At 48.5% G+C, this 18,688-nt stretch overlaps 1 protein-coding gene across 4 annotated transcripts in view; it reads right to left on the bottom strand.

The window, feature by feature from the left end:
* Positions 1–18,688, bottom strand: part of EXOC6B (exocyst complex component 6B) — a 219,116-nt gene that overhangs the window by 146,285 nt on the left and 54,143 nt on the right. For 2 of the 4 annotated variants that reach the window (XM_026048847.1, XM_026048848.1), the window contains exon 6: positions 2,675–2,746. The exons of the other annotated variants lie outside the window; for them this stretch is intronic. In XM_026048847.1, coding sequence (XP_025904632.1) covers positions 2,675–2,746 — 72 coding nt within the window. The remainder of the gene's footprint in view (positions 1–2,674; positions 2,747–18,688) is intronic. 4 annotated transcript variants of the gene reach the window in all.

Here is an 18,688-nt window from a genome sequence, read left to right as displayed (position 1 = left end):
CTCTCTCTCTCTCTCCCCCTCTCTCTCTCCCTCTCTTTTAAATGGCTTTGTGATAAAAGCTGCAAGCAAAAAGCAAACAAGGCAATACCCAGGCCCAGCTGGGAGGCTGGCAGGGGTGCCCGCGTGCCTACGAGCCCGTTCCCCCCAAAGCTCCCGTCCGCTCCCCGCACACGGCCGCGGCGCCCGCCCCTGATACGAAACAAATGGCAGGACGCGCCGCAGCGCTCCCCGGGGCGGCGACAACGCGACGTTCCCACGATAAGGCGAACAGAAGTCATCCTCCTCTCACATACACACTAGGTTTTAATTATTTTGCAATAAAGACCTATACGCATAGGCATTTTTTTTGATTTACTAGATCATTTCTTAAATTATAAGCCAAGCTGTGTTTTTTTTCTTTCTTTCTTTTTTCTTTTTTTTTTTTTTAAAGAAAAATACTTTTAAAAAATTAATTAAAAATAGAAACAGCACTGCAGCAAACATTTGGAAATTTTTCGGAGCTGATTGTTTATTGGGACTCCAACTGATTTTAATGAAAAATATGGTTATAATTTTAAAAAACAGTACTTTTATGTTTTGCATAAGGAAAGTCCCTACAATGCAACCTTCAGGGCACTTTATTTTTTTATTTTATTTTTTATTTTTTTTAGGAAAAAAACCAAGACTCTCAAATGGTCACAGGGTTCTCTGGCCAAAAGCCCTCCTTGAAAACCCAAAGATGTGGGTTGCAAAGTATTCCAAGTATCCACAACAAGTGAAACTGGATGTAGAGAAGTATGTTCTCAACATTTACTTCTGTTTATGGTGAAACTGGAAACAGATGACCCCTAACAACATATTGTGTGAACTGGTAATTAACCATCTGCAGATGGAGCCCAACTGCTCATCGTTTGCCTTCCCCACTCTGATCATTCCCATTCGGAGAGAGCGGAGGTCAGCRAGCGGGTAACCAGGGCCAGGTCCTCCCATCGTGGCCTCCTGACACGTCCCCATGCTCCAGTCATAGAATCATTATGGTTGGAAAAGACCTTCAAGATCATTAACTCCAATGGTCAACCCATCAGTCAATGTGCCTGACCTGACACTGATAACAGCACCTGTGAAATGTGCCGGTTCCTGGAGCAGGATGTCCCCAAGAACGGAGATTTCTCCCTTCTCTTTTTGTCCCAAGAAGAGGAGATGCAGGAGGTGATACCTGGTCCTGCTTGGAAGTGTCACTCTGGACTTGGGTTTGCCCATGTTAGTTAGGCCATGCWGACCTCTCTCAGAGCAGCTGGTGCTTTTGCCCATTTCTATGATTTGTTCTTTAGAAATTTTGGTGTCCCCCACTACATGTCACCTTGGGGTTCTTCTGGTTTTCCCCTCCACCTGCTTCTGCCACCGGTTCCGCAGAGGACAAATCCACACCCACGGTCCTCAATTCCCATCCCAGCTAGACATCCAAGCTCCTACCTCTGACATGGGTAGAAGCTCTTCCAAAGCCAACGCCAAGACAACATCTACTCTTAAGGCCCTCCAAGACAACGAGCGCTACCTTGGACACAGCCCACTGTACCGACAAGGTCATCAAGACACCCAAGGATGAGGAGATGGACACCTCGTCATTCCACTAACGTGGCACCTTCTGCTAGATGCTGGCACATCCTTACAGCAGGATCCCCTGCTCTGCTTCCAGGTCTGGAAACGGAGCCCATGCGGGAGCTTTAAGCAGGCAGCCACATTTCAGCCCCACTTTGAGAGCTGACAAACAAGTTGCCATGACTTGATTGTGCATTTACAGGCAATGAAAAAGCATCTAAAATAGGAATAAACTATATTACCACTAGCAATACTAAACACACACACACACACACACATACTTGTAAGGGGGGCCGCTTCCACCAAGCTGAAAACAATTACAAGCCAAATCAGTTGGGAAAAGGAATGTAATCAGAAAAATATGATGACTAATTGAAAATTGTTTAAGAACATTTTAACTAGATGCTCAAAAAGCCACAATCCCACAACTGAAAGCAAAGGCCACACTAGTTAAAAAGCAACCTGGCTCAGAGGGAAGTTAAGGAAGCTATAAAAAAAAAACCAACAACATGACAAACGGAATAAAGAGGAAAGTTGAAGTGAACAAAAATCTGCCGTTAGGAACCGGGGATAACTGATAAGGAAACAGGAAGAAATYAAGAGTTGGTTGAGCTGGCAGTAAAGGGGTTTCTTCTTTGAAGCACACAAAAGGGTAAAACATTTAACAGATCGCTCCTCTACTAAAAGGAAGTGGGTTTTTTTTTTCTCATAGAAATGCAGAATTGGAGGGAAAAATCTAGATTCCGCACTTGGGCAAAAAGGTAAGAGAGGTCGTCGTGTCRTAGAGGGATGTGAAACACCTGGAATGCCAGGAGGGCATTCAGAGCACAGCAGAGCATGACTGGACTCGGTCTGGGTATCCAAATTTAGGAAGGTTGGTGGAAAAGCGATCTGGGTTCACACCCCAACAGGAGAACAGATTGGCAAATGTGGAGTTTTCCCTCTTAGGAGGCTGATTTCTTCCCCCAGGAGGAAGGTTAGCAATCTGTAAGTACCCGGTGAGTTTGCAAAGGAAGCCAAGGGCAGGCCAGAAATTAGGTAGGTGTTATTCTCAACAGGCGCGATTAAGAGCACAGATATATCAAGTGCAAAGTACCTTATCATTTGGAGATAGCAGGAGACTGAAGACTATCTTGGCAATTATTTTCCATTGAGTGTATCTGCAATCCTTAGAAAATGAAGGGAACAAACATTAAAAAAGAGGAAACAACAGGTAAACACAGAAGATGAAGAGAGCAGACAGGCAACAGAAAGTTGTGAGAAGCATGGAAACCCACCAGCRACACCAAATTATGGCATTTGCAGAACTGAAGACTACAAAACTCCTAAGAAACATTAAATCTTGAGCAATGAGGAAAAATAAAATAAAAAAAGTAGGATCTGATCTGGGCTGCCCAGCTCTGCAAGGAAGCAGCACGTCCAAGAACACCTACCTACAAAGTAGGACACACATGGGCSACAGGGGATGCACACACCACCTTCCTTTACCACGAAAAACAGCATTTTTAAACAATACATAAGTGCAAAAAGGGGTTAAACCCTCTGAAATAGCAAATGGACATCAAAGGTTAAACTTGCATTTGAAATTGCCCGGATTTTTTGCTGCATTTCTTTGCAAATGGGAAAAGAAATAGGAATGTTGCTCCATGAAACATCTCTGCAGAAATAATAAGCTGCAGGCTGCGCACACACTAATGAAGATGCTAACGAAGGTGTTCAAATACCATGGGTTGGACGCAGCACATGGGCCCAAATGGAGAAGATGCAACAAGGGGCTTCATCCAAGAGCTGCCTTGGGTCACGTCTAGGAACATTCAACCTGCCCTGCAGAAATGCCTGATTTTCAAAGCCTACGTCATGAGAAAATTAAGAGCACCGAGTTATTTCTCTACCTTTAATCAATGTATTCAGGGAGAGCTAACACCTCCAGTGCACTGCCTGGGTTGGGTTTGTTGAGATTTTATATAAAAATTAYATTGGAATCTGTAGGAAAACCAGGAAGCTGCCCAAACCACCCACTTTGCGCTGAGAAATGGGGACAACCTTCTGGGGGCACAGTAGCAAGATGAAATTGTGGGCAGGGGCACAGAGACCACGTCTCATCCTTAGGAGGACCACTCAATACCAGCCACTGGTGTCAGAACTCAACAAGAACGTATCCCAGCGCCAACCAAAGAAATACTCTCCTTGCAATCCACACTGGGGTATGTGCAACATTCCCTCCTCGCCCCAGGTCACTCATCCTCAGCTGAGTCAGAACCTTATTCATCTTCCCGTAATTCAGCAAGTTTGGCAATCCAAGCGTTTTCGAGTCCATAAACACATTTTATTCTCTCCAGAAGAACGCTGAACTTGGCGGCGTGAAGCACCACAATGGTGGCCCCAAGTCAAGAAAAATYCTCTTTTGATGAGTCAAAACATCGCCCAGGAGTTCAGTGAAGTAGGTCTGGAAAACGGGCATTTACTCGGAATACAAATCCTYTCATTTGTGATAAACAAATGGCTGTAAAAAACTTGTAATTATTACGCAYTGCCATTAACAGCATGCTAGGAACACGTCATCCCATGAGGTGCTCCCCCAAATTGGCAAGACCAGCAAACTGGGGCAAACGTGGAGCAGCAACTTGCCCGTGGCCACCAGAAGCAGTATCAGACGCAAAACCAGCRCTCCGGCTCCAATTCTTTTGGTCTTTAAGCCCTTCTTTTATACTTTGGTCCCTGTCACAAGAAAAGAAATGCAAAGTACCAACCTATTTTTATTGGAGGCATAAAGTGTTAAAAGAGCATCGTACACCAGTGGTCTTGACCTCTGGAATGATGGAGCTGTCCACTAATAAATACCTACATCAGGGCCAGTGACTGGGGTTGAACTGAAGGCAAAACTTTCGCAGAAAATGAGTTTTTTMTGATTTCTGAAGTCTCCGGGGATGCAATGTTCATCACAACTCCTGGCACGTTGTTTCAGCCTCCAAAGGCCTCCAAAGCTGCGACGTCCAGCCTGCGTTCACCCAAGTGCAACCTTCACCACGACCCTTATTACGCCTTTGGCTTCTCCTCTTGTGCCCATAGCTATAAATCAAATTCTTCCAACAGGTACCAGGAGAAACCACAATTCTCCCCTTCGATCCAATGAAGTTATTAGGTTCCTTGAGCCTCTTGCTGTGAATTGTCTCCTAACCCCAATCTGGATGCCTTGGGTTTCAAATTACCCTGTGGGAGAAGAGCAACAAGCCCTGGACAAGGGACAAGGTCAAGCGCCACTTTGCAGGCAAGATAAAATTCACACTRGAAAAAGATAAAATTCTCTGCTGGAAACGGACAATCCTCTGGTTCTCTCATTACAATTAAACAAACGGGTGATCAGCCATCCCAACACACCACTTTGGGAGAGGAGAGCAGACTGAAGGAGAACTGAGCCACCCCAGACTGTTATGGAGAAGACCCAGCAGCAATGGGCAGTGCTAAGCCAAAATCCAAGAGGAGGAAACACAAGCACAGATTTTTATGTTATTTGGTCACTCGAGATGTCAAAAGCTTCCACACCAACCTGACTGCAAATCGGGACAAGTCTGCATCCACAACTAAGGGAAGAAACAACTGTCAAAAATGTCACCACCTCTGCAGTCAAGGAGCTTTAGGAAAAGCTCCCAGCTCGGAGGTAGCTGAAGATCTGAGGAAAGGTGACAAGAACATACACTAAGAAATCAATTTGTCTTCTCCCCACCCACTTTCCTTCCTTCCACATCGCCAACGCATGAGTCATTCCCAAAGCGCATCCCTCTGCTTCCCATTAAGTTGGGAAGACTCTTCCCAGGCTCCACGGCACACGTTGCCACCACATCCTGCAAACCCCAGGATCCTGCACACATTCCCGTGCGTGTGCACGATAGCAGCAAAGCCACCGGCAAAGCCGGGCTCACGCCGGCCTCCAAGCTCAGCCCGCTCTCCTGCTAATCCCATGGCAGGATATCCGGAGAGCTCCAGCCCCGCATCCAGCAGCTCGGCCCGGGGTCCACATTTGGTCAGCATTTCTGACCAAATAATGCTCTGATAAGCAGCACTTTCCAAMTGGCTTTCCTGAGGTTTCCAACTGAAATGCAATTTTCCATGTCCTCAAAGAAACGTAATTCTTCTGTCTCCTGGACAGCCTTCAAAGAGCTACCGAATTTTATGTCTACGTTTTCCCACGTAGACCTAGGGAAATCCCACGTAGGGATTAGGTTTTCTACCACCGTTCTTAATAATAAGTGGAAGTCAGCTTAAAAGTTACCATCAAAAGTTAAWAATACAGAGACAGGAAAGGCGAAAACCTCTTGGACAAAAGCAAGAATTCTGAAATCTGCCGTGTCGCATTGGTTGTGAAACTCGGAGATGTCTAGGAATAAATCTGCTTGTGCTTCCCGCTCCCGGCATTTCCATTGCAGCGAAGGAATGCGTTTCAGTTGGGTGTTTTATCTTCTCCAAGGATGCCTGAGGACAAAACAGAGGCACCGGGTGCTGCTCTTGGAGCAGCCCCGCTCGGGTGGTGTCTCAGGGGATGGTGGCAACAAGGAAACCTCTGCAGCAACAGAAAATATCCCCCCAAATCAGGGGAAAAGCAAAGGGAGAGGAAAGCAAGAGCGCAGTAACAGCAGCCTCTGAAAGCCTCCAAAACACCAGCTACATATTACAAGGGACACCCAAGAGATGACTTCTGGTTTGGAGATGTACAGACTAAGGAACTGTAGTTAATAACTCAAGTTGTTTCCCTCTCTTAAAAGAGCTCAGATGCCAATTCTGGAGTAGGATCCTGGAGTAGGATTGGGGGGTTTTAATTCTTTGTGCTCCGTGAGCTTGGAGGCACCAGAAATCTACCACTTGCATTAGTTCCTYGTCAGAGTTTAATAGAAAAAAATAACAGAATAGAGGTCCAAGTCATGTCCAGACAATCTACTATACACTAGGCCCTTTGATGCATACTAGTACTTAGTCCTTCATGGCAGAAAACATGCTGAAATTCCAGTCTTTCCAACATCCTGAGCAAGGATTTTCTCCAGAGAGAAGCAACCAAGAAGGGATGGATGAACAGTAGCCATTCAGCCCAACTCAGATCATTCAGTCCAACTTAGACAACACATAATAGTTCATGATTTATAATAATTCATGACAGTTTGGGTTTGTTTTTTACCARCTTCCTCAAGCTTTACAACTGTGATCGCTAGGAGCTCTGATTTAAAGCACCAATTAAGAGAAGAAAAGCGAAAAAAAGACAAAAAGTTAACCACAAAATATACCACAAAACACAAAGTCAAATACCTGACCTGGGGCTGATGGACTCCTCCTTTCACAAGCTAAAAACACTGCCCTGCCAGATAAAATTCATGTGCCCTGGACCAGAAAATGGTTGGTGAACACTTTAATTTGATTAACTATCATCCAGTGTCCTGAATTTCACAAGACTTCCACAAAGACTGCAGTCTTCACCTATATGTACAGCCCTCACAGGCCTCACTAGTCATCCAATTGTCCTAGACTACATGCAAGAAGTAGATAGGAGGAAGACACTGGAGAAGAACCAAGAAAGGCTCTAACGTTGTGATGAACGTGCTTAAAGTCATAAGAAACTTTCTAAGTGATTGCCCAATTTCGATCCTAAACTCACYTGGGAGGATACCAGCTTATACCTTAAGAGCTTAAAAAATGTCCTTAGAGATGGCTTCCCTTAAGCTGACCTACCTCAAAGCTGTAGACCAAAGACTTAATTAATCTAAAACCCAGCTAGGAAACCAAACCTCTCCATCTGCACCATTTTATCACTGGGAAAAAGGAAAACGCAGCAGACGCAGACAATCCACTGTGAAGGTTTGCTGGTAAAGGCAATTTCGAGGGGCATCATTGAATAAATATCTCCACACCATCGATGTGCAGAAAGGGACCTCCCTAGCAAGGTTGTCGCACGTCAGCACATGCTTGGGGTGCTCAAATTCAGGYTTTCATGGACTATAAAGCTCTCCAAAGGCCCGTCCGAGTCCTCCCGCTGCCGCCTTTCCAAAACTCCTGGGTTATCCTAATGAATGGAAAAATATTTCAGAATATTAAAGGCCATCTCCTTAATACCTCAAGCTCTGCCTCTTGTTAAAGTCCCACATTAAAATCTGACTTCAGGGAATGGGGAAAAGGAGGAGGAGGAGGGAAGGAGCAAGGCGAGGGGGGAACAAAAAGCGCACTTTGCTCTCGTTTCGCAAGCTAAACAGAACATTGGGTATTTTCCACTGCTTTTATTTAAACCAGATCTGCTGCCCGGGATGGACACACTCCCTCATGAGGAGCCCTTCCCTCGGGATGGTGCTGGCGCAGCTTCCAGGTGGGGCCAGGCAGAGGATGTCCCCTCCACAGGGACCTCTYGCCGCGTGGCGTCCTTGATGGATGGAGATGTGATAGATGCACAGGTCCCATTTCCTGGTGGTTTCACATCATAAAAACAGGTAGAGCAGGAAACAGCGAGGCCGGAGGCTGCTGCAAGGGCCCCAACAGGTGACCCTGTTCCCTCGCCACCCGAGCGTGTGACAGCTCCTCCATGTCCCTCCAGACTGTGAATTCTTGGGAGAAGGGACCAGACCTTGCTACAAGGACCCACCGCGCAGTAGGGACCCAGGGAGCATTTGCTGTTTGGAAAAGAGCTGCAAATTTGGGATCTTTCTCTATGCACAGCAGCAGGGTTTTCGAGCAACAACAGTTAYGGAGGAGCATCAATAAAAAGATAGGAATAAAACAATAGAAATTAAAAACAATAGAAATTAAACCGTTAGCAACGCCAGTGTGATGAATCCTACRGGGCTGCTCACCAACCTACACAAATAGCCAAAACACTGGTCTGCTTCTGCTCAGATCAAGCTGTAAGCAAAGATCCAACACGAGCAGCAGCACAGACATCTCCAGCAGCCTCTCATCCCTCTCCCACAAGGAGGTCCTAAATCCCAGATCGCCAGGCCTGGTCCCAGCTGACCTGCACTCCCAACAGGCTCTGCAGAGCCAAACATCTGCCGGCCAAACCAAGGCCGTCCCTGGCTCACGAGGAGATTCCAGCTCCCCGGCGTGCCCAAGACAGGCGTCTCRCGCTGCTTTCACTCATCAGCTTCTCGTCCAGATCTTGCTGATAGCCACAGACCACTAATCCTAACTCTACTTCCACTGCCGTCCTCTCCACAATCCCTGAAGTGGTTCCGTCTGCTGCCGGATTCGCTTCCTTCAACGGCCACGTGGGGTTGCTCCAACAGCAGCCTCGGCCTCCACGGGCTCCACGCCGGGACCCACACAGCAACTTTGCCCTGGGTGCGCAGGAGGACCCTGCACCAAGGCCCGAGATGATCGGGATGGCGGGGATGTGCTCAACAAGRCTCCACCACCACGTCCATCTCAGGACTCCTGGTTTCAGACAGCACAAGGATGCAGAGCACCAGGCCAACCCACGGGACCCACTGCAGGTCACCACRACCAGGGACCATCAATTGCCACGGGGAACATGGCGTGAAAAGAGTCTACTGGAAGATGGTTCCCAACCCACCATGTTTTACCAGGCCATGAGAGTCCGCGTTAAGGTCTGGAAAACTTCTTGCCTGCTTTCGCTTCGGATCTGTGGCCAAAGAAACCCAAAAGCACATATATTTTTATTTGCATCCTGGTATTTGGCAACAGCAAGAAATAGTTCCTAGCAAGAAAAACAACAAAAAAAAATTCTTCCATTCAAACTGAAACATCAACTGGACATCCCTGTGGGCCTAATTCCCTGAACGCTGAAACCCAAACCTCCAAATGGGAAAAATACACTGATTACCTGCCAGGAACCTCAAGAGTGGCAAGCCAAGCCCTTAATAATAGCCTGCAATACCATCTGGCTACCACACAGTAACTGGGAAAATGTTATTGTTCTGAGTTTGATTTACTTGTCAAGATAATTGCTTCAGTATTAATTAAATGTTCTTCTCTGCAGCTGCATAGAAAGCTCACGTGGAGAGTTTACTGATTGCTCAGTGTATGTCCCTCTTGAGTCAACAGGCACAGCATGAGCACCAGACCCAAGCTGTTCTGTTAAATGCTAACATTTTGCCCTCTAAAAATGTGAATATCGGGTTCACARCTTGGAAGGTCAATTATATGCACAACTTCTTATGCCCTCAGAGCAGCTCCAACACTGGGGGTGGAGGAGAAGACCACGACATTCCCTGCTGAAACAAACATTTGGTGCTGGAGCCTCCACCACAAACCCTCTTCTTCTCCATTGAAGTCAGCAGAGTTAGCTGGCACTCAAAGGATTTTTCAGCTGCAGATACTAAGCCATTTCRTTGTCACGCAGACTCAACGAGCCATGAGGAGGAAACCCACCCAAAGCTCTGCTCAAAGCAGCTCGGTAGGCCTGGCTCTTTGCAGCAAGCTACAGCAGCCATGTTCCCTCTTTGCAGAGGACAAACTCAGCAGATGTTTTTCCTGYTCCTCCTCCTACCTCTGAGTTCCCCAAGCTTCCTCAAGCTTGAGAGTCTTTCCTCAAGGCAGYCCCAAACCCAAGGTTCAGTACAAGAGTCTTCTCTCGAGGTAGCCCCAAACCCAACTGCTGGCCCAACTCCACATGCACAGGCCCTGCCTCATGATCCAAGAGACATCTCTTCATGCTCATGCTTCCAATGATCAACCAAGTAAGACCACCAGCTGATCTTACTTTACAGTTACAGAAAAGACACCTTTATAAAAACAAATTCATTATTTATACCAGTGCGAGCACAAGAGCAATTAAGTATTCAAAGGAACAGGTAATGGTGTCGGGGGTCTGACAGTTCAGAAATCTTGCTCTAGATCACTTGACAAGGAGCTTCTGCTCCTCAAAAACCCATGCGACTTTAAAGAGCTTAACAAACCATAACCCAAACTGTATCATCCCTTTACCTAGGAGTCCTATCAATTAGCTAAATCCATCACTGGTGGAGATAAGAAAGCACCGTATTTCTGGCTTTTTCAGTTCTCGCCCCACTATAACAAATTTTGACCAGTGTTCCTGCTGCCTGAAAAAGGCACATAAATGTCAATTATTTCTTCTTTAAGCCCTGCAGCTGTATTTCCACAACCTTCTTGGACTTCGACACACCATCCTTCAGAGCAGAAAAGAGAGGTATAGTTCTGGATCTTCCACAGGGACAGCTTGGTCCCAAATCCTTTCCATATTCCATTGGCTGCACCTCATTTCCTTCCCTTCTGAGTTCAATTTATGACCCAGTTTGTTCACTGAACGACAGAGAGGCTCCGGAGGTTCTCAGAAAAAGAGGGAAGGGATTGTCCTTACAGGGTTTACATTTCTATGATGTTAATTACATTAAGGCAGTTTTCTGTTCAGATTATAGGCTTGACACGGCCCTGGCAGCCTCTGAAGTCTCTCCAAAGGCCTCCTCCGCTGCCGTTAGCGCAGCTCTCTTGGTAGAGCCCAAAGCTGTGGAAATTTGGGCTGTGTCTCCATCAAAGCTCTCCTCGTGTTCCGTGCACATTTCAACACTTGCGGAGTTGGCCGCCCTCCCGCAGCTCAAGCCGTTGCCTTTCAACGCCCGCTGCTCCCTGCCTCTTCTAAGGGACGATTAGGCACAGCTCCCCAGCAAAGCCGGGCTTTAAAAAGTCGTTTGAAGGCCCGGGATAGGGTTTTACATAATCGTTGCGAGTTTGCTTAATGAAGCTCCGCAAAGCRTTTCAATGTGAGATCAAAACTATCCAACAGCTCGCTGCTCTGCTCGGAGATGTGGTCCATCGTGAAGGAGCCGCAAAAACTGAGGCACGACAGGAGCAACCGAGCTCATGGTCAACCCCGTCACCAGGACAGGTTTCCCGTCGGGCTATGGCAGCGTGCAGAGGCTCCTCAGCAACCCACCAAAGCTCCATCACCTCAGTCTGAAGACCAAGCCCAACCCCTACATCGCCAAGAGTAAAGAGCACATAGAGTTTCTTCTGAATAAGCAAACTCTGCAATTTTAATAAATCTACTCTTCCAAGCACAGCATTCCTATCAGACATATGCARAAGAAAAGTCGGAACAATCCATCCTGCCCCAGAACGAGGGAATTCGCTTAAAACAGCCCAAATCTGCAAAGGCCATTTCTGATCTATGCAGGAACAGCTTCTCCATCGTGTCCTCTGGAAGATGGCAATACAAATTGCCACCAGAAGTCTCTGTCTTATTTAAAAATATATAAGAGAAAAGCTCTGGAAAAGCTTCTAATCATAAGCCCACCTCTGATTAGAGGCAGCAATCATCAGGAAAACTCCTCTAAGCCGAGAAGTAAACCAGTTCCTCCTGAAAAGGTTCAATCCGGGTCAAACTGAGAAGCCCAAGGCAGTTCTGATGTCTGAGAGGTGGCAACGGCAGCGGTTGGGTAGGGAAGCATTTCACAAACCTTCTCCAACAGGCTCGGAGATGACACGCTTGAGCCTCTGGCTGGAATGGAGCTGCACTAATGTCCTCCAGGAAGGAATCCAAGCTGTCCTACTTCAGGCTGTCAGCTAAAAGATCAAACAGGCAACGACACTCACTCCATGCCCATCTCAACAAAGAGGTTGCTCTTTCTGCAAAGTCAGTTTTGACCTGACCTACTCCCAAATCTCCTGCAAAGCTTATTGCAGAAATACCTGGGTTTACTCTAGGCAGAAGTACCAAAAGGGCAGAGATGAGATAAATTAGCTTTGGAGTTTCCCAGCCCTGAACGGCTGGACTTGATGATCTTGAAGGTCTTTCCAACCATAATGACCCTACAATTCTATGAATTAGGAGGAGGTAACAAGTTATTTGACTCCTAATCTCATCTTCCTCTCTTACACTGTCCTCAAATTCCTGGGAATTTGTGGTCAACAGCCCCTTTCACACCCTCCTGCCAAGTCAGTGCTAGCACAGGGAAGCCACAAGGCTTCTGACATCTCCAAAAGCACTGGCCAAACTACCAGACCGAAAATCTGAGAGCAACTGAGCTTCACTCACTGCAGGAGATGAGTCTCTGRACAGTCCGACTCCATCCTCTGCACAACTAAACTGCATTCATGACATGCCATTCCGTTAGACACAAGTGGCACCATGGTTACCCAACACTGTGTTTGCTCCCTCTGGCATCTTCTCCTGCACTAAGCCAAGCTCTGAATGAATCTGCTGCAACCCTGAGCTGGTGCTTGGCCAAGAAGTCACTTAGCTGAGGTCACTCCAGCTGTGAAAATGCAAACCCTTTCCCTTTAGCTCAGTGGGCTGCAAGMAACTAGGCCTGATAACACTGCAAGAGGCACCAGCAGGTACGAGAAGCTGAAACCCACAGAGGAGAACAGGAATTGATAAGCTGCTCTCCGATTGTACTATGGAGAAACATGCCTTCGGATGCAAAGTCACCATTCCCAGCTGGATGGGATTCCTCTCCCCCTTCATGATCCACTCTCTGCTTTTTAACATCCTTCAAAGATAGAGCCAGGTAGCCCCAGGTAGCCTTAATCTTCCCTGCAGATCTACAGCCAAAATTCTCAAGTCTCTTACATCTACGTGTCAAAGGAACTCCAGAAATCACCTTACATTTTCCGTGCAGGGTCTTGAAGAGATAAATTCTCAGTCGTGTTCCTGGGGGAGGCCCRGGGAGCACCCACAAGATCAAACAGAAGCTACTGAAGATGAGAAAATAAAGCTGCTCTCCATATGCACGAAGAAAGAGCCCTCTATAAATAGCCAAGTAGGAAGTCAAGCCTTCTTTAGGAACATATTTATATGGAGTTTGTTTGTTCCCAGCTTCAGAAGTGAGAAAAGGGAGGAGGAATGAAGATTTATTGCAACACGATGCAGATACGGCCGGCAGCTTTCCCACCGCCGCGTTCCCATGGGCAGCCTCACGTGAGAACGAGCTCCAGCTCCAGGCCCACGCTGCCGACCCGCAACGTGCCGACTTCCCAGTATCCGGGAACGAACACGCAGGGCTCGGTGCCTTCGTTTGGCCCAAGACTGTTGGCCTAACTCCAATCATTGCTTAAAAGCTGCTGTGGCTCTGAGTGCAACCACAACCGAGCACGTTGCACCCTCCTGGCATCCTGGGGACAACTGGGTGCCCAACATCACCTCAGGGGACCACCAGCTTGCCAGGGAGCTTCAGTCTTTGCTAGGGGCCCTGCCAAGACTCTACCTGGAGGTTTGCAGATAACTCGAGGCTTTGCACAGTTTTCCGAACATCTACAGGAGGGAAACTCATCTGCCCAAGCTTGGGGCTTCCCAAGAGATGAATCTCATCCAAGGCACTGCCTGGGGTCAGAGCGAGTAAATGGGTCTATGAGCTCCAGGAACGAAGGTCCTGAGTGAAGGGGACCACAGCAACGCCTGCCACCGTCAGCAACGTCAAGTTGACTCTGGACAGTGGACTACCAACTAAAACAACAATATAAAATTATAAATAAATAAAAAACATATCTTTTGATTAAAAAAGGGCAGTCAAGCAGCTGAGAAAGAAGCAGTTGTCCCAAACCTGCTAACCTCCTTGCTGCTCTTCCACATCAAGCCACACTCCACGGGGAGAAACAAGGAGCAGCTCTGATTCTGTGCCAGTTCCTCCCCGAAAGATCTTCCTCCACCCTCGCAGCACAGAAGCAGAGATGGGTTAAAAATATCAAGTGGTTGGTGACCTCTGTGAGGGGAAAAAGGGCTCCAGCAACTCTTAATGACCTCGTCTATTCAATTAAAAAAAAAGCGGGGARAAAAATTAGGGAAACTTTCCCGCTTTCCCCCTGGGCAAGAAGAGCAGAGCAAGAGCTGCATTCCCTGCAACGCTCCCAGTGCCACCAAGCCCTGCCGCCCCCCCAGACTAAGCAAACAAGAGCGGGGACTAAATCAAATAGAAGAAAGCCCTTTCCATTTTCCTTTCTTCATTTCAAATAATTATTTAAAGCTGCCACAGACCTTGTTTTTAAAATCACACTGTGTGCACTCTATATATTACACGCAGACTGACACGAAGAATTACAAAAAAAATCCCACTGTTTCAGTGTTCGTCCCGCTATTTTTCGTAATTTGGCTGTTCTGGATTTTCTCATGGCTGTAGACAATGCAATAAACGTCCTCTATAAAACAATATTCTTCCATATTTTAAGAACGCAGTGGAAACATTTCTGCTGTTCCTTACTGTTTTCTAAAACAAAATTTAAATCTCATGCCAAATTTAAGCTGTTTTCCAGCAAGCCCCAGTAACTCGGGATGCTGGAGCTCCGAATCAGCACCACACTTAGGAGTAAACTCAGCTTTAAGCACGTGCTTAATTTCCCCTAAAGGTGACTTGAGCATGCTGAAGCACTTTCCTAAATAGGCATGGTTTGCTGTATCAGGGCATTAAAAAGAATATAAAGTTTTGAAATACAAGTTTAATAGTGACTTATGGTTTCTCTTCTAACTGAAAACGAAAAATTAATATGGATGCAATAGTATTTTTCTTGGTAACTGACATGTTTTTCCAATCCTCCGCATGTTATTGCGCTCCATTTTATATAGAAGCATTATTTGTTCAGCTGAACTATTTCCAGTTTATCCTGCATGATTCAGACATCCATTTGATTTTTGGACAGGGGCGACTCCTTTTCAGAAATCAGGGGGGATTTATGTTTGGAGCACCAGCTATTTATGCTGTAAAAGTCAATTCTTTAAAGGTTGCATTRACACAAGATTAAAAGTTTGGGGATTTTTGTTGCTTCTCTTCTTAAATCAGAGCTCTGCAAGTCCTGCAAGCCAGTGGTGTCGCTTCCAGAGCTGCAGCTCCCAGGTTTAATCCCTGGTGCACTGGTTTATTATTAGCTCCCCGCTGGCTCCCTGCACCTACCCTGCCTTGGAGCTGCGAYTGCTGCTCACTGCAAGAAAATATTGGAAATTTTAGCCTTTTTATAAAAGCCCCTCGACAACGATGAAATAGGAACTTCAATCCAGGGTCAGYTCTTGCCTTCAGGTTTGCAAGACCAGAAATAATTAGTTTCAGTGGGAGAGCGAGCGTGGATTTGGCGGCAGCGCCGGAAAAGCGAGCGCTGCGGATGCAAGTCTCCGGGCCCGCCGTAGCCGGCCCAGGGAAAGGGCTCCGAGGAGTTTTCTTCTTACCATGACATCTCAAAAATGCTCCGAGTTAAGAGAGACCCTTAGTGCAATTCTATAAGATCAGTAATTGCCAAACTTATCCCTGCTTGCAGTTCTCGGTGGCCCAAGTGCACGGGGCTGTAGCCCACGTCTGTTCTCAGCTCCAGCGTTGTCCTGCTGGAACAGGACACGATCGTGGGTCTCCATTTGGCCCAATCCTCGTGTCTTCCAAACCGCAGGAACAACACAGGTACGTGCAGAGCGCTGAAATCTGTGAATGAGAAACTCTCCAAAAACTGCAGAATTCTTCCTCTCGGAGGCTCCGTCCCAGCACAGTCGGTGAGGAACGTTGTCCTCCTCGTTGCCCTTCCACCTCACACCAGCTTGGACACTTCTTGCCAATCCAGCTAACGTCCTTCCACCAAACACGTGCTCAGCTCGCATCTCCCCACCATGTCCACACAGCAGAGCCRAGGACAGAGATGCTCTCCGGCCCCAAGTCATTTTTTCATCCAAGTTCACTGTGTTTTACCCACCATGGTGCACAGGAAGGAGGACGGTGCCACCTCTTTCCAGCACCAATGCTCAGAGCAACCCTGCRGCCCAACATGGTTGTGGTTTCCCACCCGCTGCTTCCATCCTTTCCCTCTGCTCCTTTTGCATCAAGCGGGAAGCAGCAGCCAACACGCAGGGCGCTATCGAGCGGAGAGCAATGGCCACAGCTTCCATGGAGAAGTGGCCTGATAGCAAAGATGTTCAACGTGGGGACACGGGAGGACATGGAAAGCAAAGGAGAGCACTCTCAGAGGGCTCAGGAATGCTAGATTGTGGCATTTCCATGTGGAAAGCAAAGGAGGTTGTGGAGTCTCCTTCTCTGGAGGTCTCCCAAATCCACACGGATGTGACTGGGTTCCCCGTGCTCTGAGTGTCCTCCTGCTGGAGCAGGGAGGTTGGACTAGATGATCCCTAGAGGTCCTTTCGAACCTCAACCATCCCGGGACTCTGTGTAATCACACTCARAGGGCTCAGGAATGCCACATCATGGGCTTCCCACATGGAAAGCAAAGGAAATCACACTCAAAGGGCTCGGGAATGCCAGATCGTGGCCTTCCCACGTGCCAATGACTTTCCACCTCCAGCTCGCCGCACCACGAAGCAACCACCAGGACAAACCATAGTCTATGGGCAGACAGCACCTTGTCCTTGTCCTGCCCCAGCGGGAGCAGACGTGTCCGCCTGTCCTGAGGTTCATTTGCTCGTTTTGCTCGTTTGGGATTAGCGAGGAGGCCGGCAGGAGCCCAAAGGGAAACGTCAGCACGCACGTCTGCCCCGCAGGGCGAGGGGGCTCACAGGACTTCTRGCCTGACGTGTGTCTGCTTTTACACTGTTGGTTTTGGCTCTTCAGAGGAAGGAAATTAAACGAACGGCTTCTCTTTTTCCAGCCTTGGGGATTACCAAGGCGGACAGACGCTGAGCATCAAGGAGGGCGCGAGGGCCTTTTCTCCAACAAAATCTTTTGGATTTTGTTAAATCCMAAAGTGCCTCCAACACGAAGCCCTGCGGCTGCCCTCACCCACACCCGAATGCCACAGACACCCTTGGAAACACTGCAGCACCCTGGATATGCCCCGTTAGGAACCCAGGCACGGCGGGACGCTCCTTGTGCAGCRTCAGAGGCTTCACCCCTGCAAAGTGGGCTTCAAGGCGCCACCATCATCCTCGGCTGCTCGAGCGGCTCCGTTCTCGGTCCTGTCCAAWTTTAAGGAGTTTCTGCATCACCCAGCCCACGAGCAGCCCTGGAGAGGGGCCAGGCCTCTGCAAACAGGCTCCAAGGCTGCAGTCTGGTAGGACATGGAAGCAGAGGAGGCAGGAAAGTGCGTTCCCAATCCTCATATTGGGATGCATCCCATTGGGAGCGCGCAGGAAGCCTCGCGCCACCCGCCTGCAGCGGCGGCCGCTCCCGCAGCAAATCCCGCCGCCTCCTGCTCCCTTCCGACTTCATTATAACCTCATTAGGAGGCCGCGGAGCCGAGGTGGTGGCCGGAGGCCGYGGGAGGCATTTCCAAACACTCCCGGCGCAATGACGGAAGCGGCGCGAGGGGAGACGGCTCAAACGGGCGGGAGGGAAAGCGCTGCCCCGGGCAGGAGGCCGGGGCTGCCCGGGAAGCAGCAGGGAGCCGCACGGGCGGCAGCGAAGGAGCCTTCCAGGAACGCATGTTCCAAGATAAACAAAGGGARAGCAGGGACGTGTTTTTGTTTTATAACGCAGCCACCTTTGCTGGTAGCCAGGAGAGAGGCAGGCGGGGGGCTTGGCACGGGCTTCCCAAAACAGAGGCCACCTTCCTGCTCCCGGCTTTCGCTCGGCTCCGGTGGGAGCTCTTCCCTTCCTCTCCTTTCCATGAGTTTTCCTTGATCTCTCCCTCGCCGCGTTTCCCGGCTGCCATCTCTCCTGGCTTCTCCTTGGCAGGTCCTGCTGGGGAAACACAACCCCGGCAGAGCGAGCGAGCGATCCCGCCTATGGATACGAGCCGTTACGCAACCGAAACCTGGGAATAGGTCGGTGCTCTCGGTATGAGCCGCTGCACYGGGGCTGCTCCTGTAATTTATGATTTTTATAGCCATCAAAATAGGAAAAACATTTACAGTTCTGCAATAAGGGTGGTTATTAGAAGCAAGGCAGACGTGAGCGGCCGGGCTGTACCCAGGGCTCCGGCTGCTCCTCCTCGCTCCCCGACACATCCCGACCTCCCAAACCTCCACGAGGCTCCCAGGAGAGGGGCTGCCCCTGCCCTTGGCATCCTGACACCCGGGCACCATCTAACCCCCTTCCAAAGGCTTCCTCGTGGGCACCCATGGCTGCTGTATCCACACAGCCCGCAGCAGCCTGCGTTGACCAAAGGGTCAGGATCATTCCCCTTGGGAAGGGATCCACGACCAGGGCCTCTCAGCTCCCTTCGCTCATCACCTGAGCAAACGCACCGCAAAAAACAGTACTCTCATTTCCCAAATATCAGGGAAGCTGCTCACAATAAT

This window comes from Nothoprocta perdicaria, unplaced genomic scaffold (assembly GCF_003342845.1).
Source record: "Nothoprocta perdicaria isolate Ctin4 unplaced genomic scaffold, notPer1 scaffold_58, whole genome shotgun sequence".
In the NCBI taxonomy this organism is placed as follows: Eukaryota; Metazoa; Chordata; class Aves; order Tinamiformes; family Tinamidae; genus Nothoprocta; species Nothoprocta perdicaria.
This window is presented reverse-complemented; position numbering and strand designations above follow the sequence as displayed.